This window comes from Channa argus, chromosome 13 (assembly GCF_033026475.1).
Source record: "Channa argus isolate prfri chromosome 13, Channa argus male v1.0, whole genome shotgun sequence".
In the NCBI taxonomy this organism is placed as follows: Eukaryota; Metazoa; Chordata; class Actinopteri; order Anabantiformes; family Channidae; genus Channa; species Channa argus.
Window position 1 is genome coordinate 12796918 of NC_090209.1, and position 7227 is coordinate 12804144.

Here is a 7227-nt window from a genome sequence, read left to right on the forward strand (position 1 = left end):
GGCTTGGGAGCATGTTTTTTTTTTTTCCTATGTCTATGTTTTTTTTTTAAATGTCCCATTTTTTCCAAACATACTTTTTACACCGGATTATTGCCGGTTTCATCTGTGTCGTTTTAGCCAACAGTTTGTCGTCCTTTCATTTTAAACTTCGCTGGTTTGTAGAGTGTGTTTTCAGGCTATTCCTGCCATGTTATCGTAGGATAATATGGATTTTCACTAGTGACACTAATTTTCAGTTCATGGATTACCCTTGCATTGCCCCTGGCCCTTCTTCTGCTTTCGCTTCTTCCCTGTCACATATTCCCGGGTACTTTGCACGACCACCGCTTGCACAAGAGCCGTGACACAGACTAACAATTGTGGGGGTAAATGTTTTCTCGTCTGATTATTATTAATGGTATTGTGATGGTATTATGTAGTTCCTCTCATTTTTAATGACTCCATTCTTGTACATTTTGGCATCTTACTTCTAAAAACTACAAAAATAAAGTGACTCATATATCGATAAATGCTTTTTTTCTTTTACTTTTGCCCACGAGGAAAGGGGTGGTGCTTTGGAGTGAGAACCATAGTTTATTGGTGGCTGCTGACGACAACGTCAATGTTCCGAGTTAAGGAGCCAATCAAAGCGCCAGCAGATCGCATGTGCCACCAGCTCCTCGGATACTGTTGTCTGATTGGTCTTTGATTAACAAATAACCGCTGACTACTCTAGTGAGTTCCGTGTTTAAGTTTATTATAGACAGCAGTGGTCCATTTCCTTCTTTAAAGTATTACCACGTTCAGGACACAGGTCAAAGACTGTGCAGCTGGACATTGTTGGTAAGAAAAAAAAACTATTCTTGCTTTTGTATGCTATTCAGCTTCTTGAACAAATCCTTGCTTCTCCTACCTTAGTTTCTAACAAATAATATTTGTCATCAATATAAATGACTTATGCATATTATTTTATAATATTACATTGTTGAAACTGAACACTTTTAAGCAAATTGTGGATGTCTTTGAAAAGTGCTGATCATTCTTTCTTTCAACAGACTATGTATTCCCCTTCAGCAGCTGGAGTTCTTCATCCATACTGGCCAAGGGACCTTTTGATTCCCACCTACGTTGCCAATGACCGATCAATGTCAGAGATTCTGGTGTTTCTGTTTTCTGTGTCCGGGGTGTTTCTGTTTGTGACCTGGCTGCTCACTGGTCGAAAGGGGGCTCCGGGCAGTTTAGGAGCATGGAGGCGTCTGACTGTTTGCTGGTTTGCTGTCTGTGGTTTCATCCATGGCATCATTGAGGGCTGGTTTTCACTGTATTATGACATTATTCCAGGAGACCAGAGCTTTCTGTCACAGCTGTGTGAGTACAAACAAAAACACATTTAAAATAAAAAGGAATAACCACCATATATTGTGCTGCATGTACGAAGTGTTTTTTTGGTCAGTACAGTATGATTTGTATTTCTTGTTGACAGGGAAAGAGTATTCCAAAGGAGACAGTCGATATGTAATGTGAGTTTGTCTTTATTCTAAATTGTCTTTAACCACTGATAACAATAAATATAAAAAAAGCTGTAACTAACTGTACCTTGCATATTTCCTTTCTATATAGAGCAGATAACTTCACTGTCTGTATGGAGACAGTGACTGCTTGGTTATGGGGACCATTCAGCTTTTGGGCTGTGTTTGCTTTCTTAACAAATAAACCCTACAGATTTGTTCTACAACTCATCATTTCATTAGGTGAGAAGGTGCAAGTACTAATGAGTTTCGTCAAATGTAATATACAGATAATTACTCTTGTGTAAGAGAGTTACAAACCAAATTTGTTTGTTTGTTAAACCATATTTAAACAGATGAAAATGAATGTCAGTGTGCAAAGTATTATTTCCTATTGCTGTATATCTGTGTGATATAAACCATGTGATTCCAGGTCAGCTGTATGGAGCGGTGCTTTACTTCTTCACAGAGCACAGAGATGGCTATGCTCACAGTGAGTTTGGCCACCCAGTCTACTTCTGGTTCTACTTTGTGTTCATGAATGTACTGTGGATTGTCATACCACTGGTGCTGATCCTGGATGCTTGGAGTCAGCTGTTAGCAGCCCAGAAACACACAGACAACACAAAGTCTAAGAGGAACTGAGGACCAATAGCTGACTGATGGACTGAAGGACACTGGCTACAGGAAATATAAAAGAGAAGACTGGGGAATTACACACACACATTGTATTGCTAAAAAATATGTTGAGGGAAATGAATACTTGTTTTAATATGTCTTGTGTGTCTTTTGATTTTAATCCTAGTAATAATCAGAATTCAGAAGAATTGCAAGTCAAGTTCTTACTTGAAATTTTTTTTCTGTTTTGGTGGAATCTCAGGGAGACACAATCCACTTTTCCTTTTTTTTTAAAAAGCATCTTTAGTTTGTTTATTTCACAATTTCACGATTAAGCTGAAAATTGCCTCTGGGTTTTATTGATTGCCTATTTAAATAGTTGTCTTGAACTATTAGTTTTTGTTCCTTGTACCCTGATATAAGAGCATCTGTAATTGAATTTCAGGAAGAACACACAGCAAACTCTTGCAAGCCTTCAAGTGTAACCCCAATTTAATAGAAAATGGTAGTTGTTTTGTAAAAGGTAATCTTTGAAGTTGTGGAGGGTTTACTTGCTGATTAAATTCAATAACACATGTTTGTGTTTTGGGATTATTTTTTTAGATAAACATACACTAATGTCTTGCTGTTTCCAAAGTACCAAAGTGTACTTCAGCATGGTGTCAACCATTTCAGTCTACACCACTAATAAAAGTAAGTAAGTAATAAAAGTTTAACATTTTCTAATACATTTATGGTGGCCATGAAACGGAAGCTATAGAAAGACAATGTAACTCCATCATTGGGATGCAATCGTTTTTTACGAGTTCAAGAAACCAACAATTACAGTTAAGAGTGACTGTGATGGAGTTTTGAACATCCAGCCGAAATAGCTCAGTTGGGAGAGCGTTAGACTGAAGATCTAAAGGTCCCTGGTTCGATCCCGGGTTTCGGCATTTTGCTTCAGCACAGCAGAATGTGTTTGTGTTGAAAGACCACCTGACTGGCTAAGTGACTGGTTAAAGACTGACACCTAGTGGCCGACAGCGACAACTCCCTAGTGTGAATCTGTCTTTACTTATTTTATGCACGCACACACACACACACACACACAGGAACCGCTAGCACTCATGGAGGATGTACAAATAAGTTTGACTACTGAGGAAAACGGCCCGTTACACACCGAGACTTTCAGTGAAGTATAAGGAGAAGCTGTTTAGATGAGTAGAGAAACGTTTCAAACTTGGACGAAATAAGTGCATTTGGCATGACCCAACTTTAAGGTACTTACAACTGGTCCTTGAAGAACTTTCGCTAACATACTAAAGTACAAGTTCTAGAATTAAAAGTACTGTTATATCCTTATGTACTGTCGGAATTTTTATTTTTTTGCTCGTGTACTGATGCATTTTCATGCTCTAAAATTAATGTTGCTAAATAACTAATAATTTTTGAAAATGCTAAGAGAGGTATATCGCAGTCATTTTTATAATTTAAAATTATAAAAATAATCCTTAGGAAAAGGAACCAAATCATCAAATTTGAGAAGGTGCAGCTTTTAAACTTCAGCGAGTTCAATTCGCTCTGGATAGTTTGTGGAGGACGTGTGGTCCCAAACTTCTCTTTTCCTTCCCTAAATTAAAATCTCTCTCTGTCTCTAATTAGAAGATTTGAGTTTTGAGAAAAATTACTCTAAATTTACTGTGCTGTGGTAGTGTTCTATATTTTCCATATACCGGGTTAATGCTCCAATGTCCTGCTCAGAAAACAGCTAAACACTTCTAGATCCTTGACTTACACAAAGCTAATGGAACATTTTCTTTTGAGGTTACTGATATATTGATTGATTTACTTTTCAAACATATGTGCTATAGTTGATAAACTATGATGTTGTGCTGTATGTGGAAACTGACAAATGAATAAAAAGCTTTGAGAATATTAGTGGTGTTTTAAGAATAAAGCCAAAGCTATTGAGAAAAACTATATTCAGGGGAGGGAAGTTTAATACTCTTAACATACATACATACATACATTAGACAAACCAGAAGCAATCAGTAAAGTCCTTCTATACAAGAGGTTCAATTTGAGTTTCTGATAAGTGATTATTTTTCAGATTTTATTCTGTAGTGTAAAATCCTGATTTGTACAGCAATATTCAAGAAGGAGAGTTATCTGCAAAAGACGAAAAGGTCCACAGACACAAATTCTATTTACTAAATCAAACCGGTTAAAAGGGGGAAAACTGTATAAATGTTACATTTACATCTTCAGTAAGAAGTAAAATGCATCCCATGAAGTGCACACAGTCCAGATGAGTTTACAAATTACTCAAAAATATTGTTGAAATGTGGCATTTATGAATTTTACTCTAATCTTTAGTCTAAGGCTGAAGCTGCTTATTCACTTCCAGTTAAGGTTAAATGGTGAGAAAAATTATACCGCTCTATTGATAACAGGTGATGATAAAGTTTATCCTTTAGCTAAACATTTTGCTGAGTCTTAGTCCCAATTGTGCATTTGATGCTTTCTGTCTACTTGTTATGTCCCTTAGTGCCTTAATAGCAACAGGTGAGTCTGGTTGCAACTCCAGCAGTTTCCTAAACGCCTGCTTGGCCTCCTCAAGCTCATTCACCATCTGGCAGGCCTGTCCTAGTCTGTACCAAGCTTTAGTCCCACCGGGTTCCAGCTCTGCAGCTTTAGCTGCATTGGCTTTAGCCCGCTCTGGTTGGTTCAGTTTGAGCTGGCATAACGACAGGTTTGAGTGTAGCTCTGCTTTAATGGTTCTGAATTCATTAGCTGTTGGAAGGTGCTGTGTTTTATAACAATCATCTCGCTGCTCCTCATCTACTTCCTGCTCTTTTTTCTCCAGCTCTCGGACATAACAATGGAGAGGAATGAGAAGTTTGAGGGCTCGGCTGTAGCTGTCCAAAGCTCCAAACAAATCCATATTCCTGAATCTTTCACCACCCCTCTGTTTGTGTGACCTCACCCACTCCCATTTTTCATCAGGAGACATTTCCCATGAGTCTTTGCCTGGTGTGAAAGCTTGCAGTTCAACAGTGGCACATAAAGGCAGGTCTTCCTCTGCAGGTTGATCTGTTTCATCTACCACTGGAGAAAGAAATACCTAAATAGCAAAAGAGACTAGTTGGACAAATTCACTTTAACCATCTCCTTTATAGATGTTTCAAAGTTCTTCACTTATTTCTATGAATGGACTCTGAGGTTTAAATCTTTAACTGGATATCAATGAGAAGGCTTTTAAATACAAGTGACATTGTACAAATATCACATACTATAATATGATAATATAAAAAAAGAAGTTGACTTAAGATTCATGTACTGCTGTGAAGTTATTTTTTTACTCTTACCACACATTTCTCTCCAGCTCTCATTCGCTCCAAACAGGCTTCTGTAATGTCGCACTGTCCTACCCCTAGTCTCAGTGTTGTCCAGTCACCTAATGGGACCTGCAGCACAGAGTGCTGACACCTTGGAAAGGCCGTTTCCACTGCTTCTGCGACTTCAGTGACTGACGGCTTCTCATTTTCGCTAGATACTAAACTCTCTGTTTCATCCATGTTAGAGTTGATCTGCACACGTACTTGACATAGTGAACCTAACTTCGGACGGCAACCAGATGAACATGCTGTAAAACAGAAAATATGAGATGGATTTGAAGATGCTTTCTACATTTCTGTTTTAAATTGTAGACTGAAAATTGAGTATTTAAAAATATAGTAATGTTGATAACCATACATGTAACAACTCCAGAATTTCTAACAGTATGTTGACTTGCACTGTAGGTCTTCTTTTGCTGGACACTGTAGAGTCCTCTGGGACATACTGACACCCAGGAGATGACATCAATGCTATCGTGATCACCAGTACCACGCAGTGTTTCCAAAGGGTGAACTGGATCCATCACTGAGTGCAAAAGAAATTAGTACATAAAGATAATTACATCTTTACTTCAGACATCAACTTTAATCCACACCAAGAAATGTGCATGTAATAATACAACGATGCTGCAAACCAACCGGTTGCCCAACCTAAAGTATAATAGTCCTATGTCGAGAGTGGAAACCTTGTCATGTTCATTGGCCTAATAAAAGTCAAAAAAGACAGAAGCAAACAGAAACACTAAAAGTGAGAATACGTTTAGTATCTTTTCCTCTCAGCACTCTGCGTGTTTTGTCTCTTTTCTTTTATATATGTTAGTGAGTTTAAGCTAAAGAACACAAATATCTTTCTGCAAAATGATGTAGTTCAACAGCAGCCGCAAACCAAACCCACTGAATGACCATCCAGCAAAGAGCAGCAGCGTAACAACCTCAACAGACACTAAACAGTGTTACCTTGGAGGAAGTAATAATTTGAATAACACGTATACAACAATAAAAAGCTTTTAATATCAAGTTTGGCTCCAATAACTTAGTGAGACATAATGTTCACTGTTAAACAACTAAAGGTAAAAATAGGCAATAAGCACAGTGGGTTAGCATTCAGTGTTGGTTTGCCACAGTCTATCGTCCTGATTGTAGCAACATTTTGATGGTAGCAAAAATGTATGAGGCGTTTTTACTACTGTGTTTCATTTACCGTTATAAGCCAAGTTAAATTACCAGCCTATTCGATGATAATAATAATAATAACAACAACAACAATAATAATAATAGTTGATTGCACCCTAGCAACAAATGTTACCTCGACAACAATTAAAACAATGTTTCACTTTGTGTATGACTGCTTGGTAGGTGCATTTTGAATTAGCGTGAAAGTGAGCATAACGTGAAGGTGTCTGACTGCTTTTGGGTGGAACTGCATGTACCAAAAAAAACCGTAATAGAAAATTATTTTACCAGGTGCATTAATATTCGTACAATAGCTGGACAATTAAGAGTTAAACAGAAACACTGACGTTAGCCGAATATAGCTTTAGATAAATAGAATCTCATCGCGAAACACCGGAATGACATTATTCTACTTTCGAGCGGAAGCTTCAATTAAGGAACCTATTTTACCTGATTACAAGTAACATTAAGCAACAGTTCTCCGATCACACTTTTAAACTGTAGGCACGTTATCCACTTTATCCGCTTCTTCTTTTTCTGCTGCTGCTGATGTAGCTTTTTCTTGCTAT

The 7227-nt window shown here is 37.7% G+C and overlaps 2 protein-coding genes and 1 non-coding gene across 3 annotated transcripts; 2 read left to right on the forward strand and 1 right to left on the reverse strand.

Moving 5' to 3' along the window:
- Positions 1-663: 663 nt before the first annotated feature.
- ebp (EBP cholestenol delta-isomerase) lies at positions 664-2680 on the forward strand. The gene is made up of 5 exons (XM_067526961.1): positions 664-822; positions 1035-1347; positions 1463-1499; positions 1600-1730; positions 1921-2680. Exons 2-5 carry the CDS (start codon positions 1038-1040, stop codon positions 2130-2132), a joined length of 690 nt encoding a protein of 229 aa, XP_067383062.1. The 5' UTR covers positions 664-822; positions 1035-1037; the 3' UTR covers positions 2133-2680.
- Positions 2681-2967: 287 nt separating this feature from the next.
- trnaf-gaa (transfer RNA phenylalanine (anticodon GAA)) lies at positions 2968-3040 on the forward strand. The gene has a single exon. It is a non-coding gene; the product is annotated as a tRNA-Phe (tRNA).
- Positions 3041-4065: 1025 nt separating this feature from the next.
- Positions 4066-7227, reverse strand: fkbpl (FKBP prolyl isomerase like). Its single transcript, XM_067528422.1, has 4 exons — positions 7109-7227; positions 5844-6011; positions 5456-5733; positions 4066-5211 (listed from the first exon to the last, which is right to left on the reverse strand). Exons 2-4 carry the CDS (start codon positions 6007-6009, stop codon positions 4561-4563), a joined length of 1095 nt encoding a protein of 364 aa, XP_067384523.1. The 5' UTR covers positions 6010-6011; positions 7109-7227; the 3' UTR covers positions 4066-4560.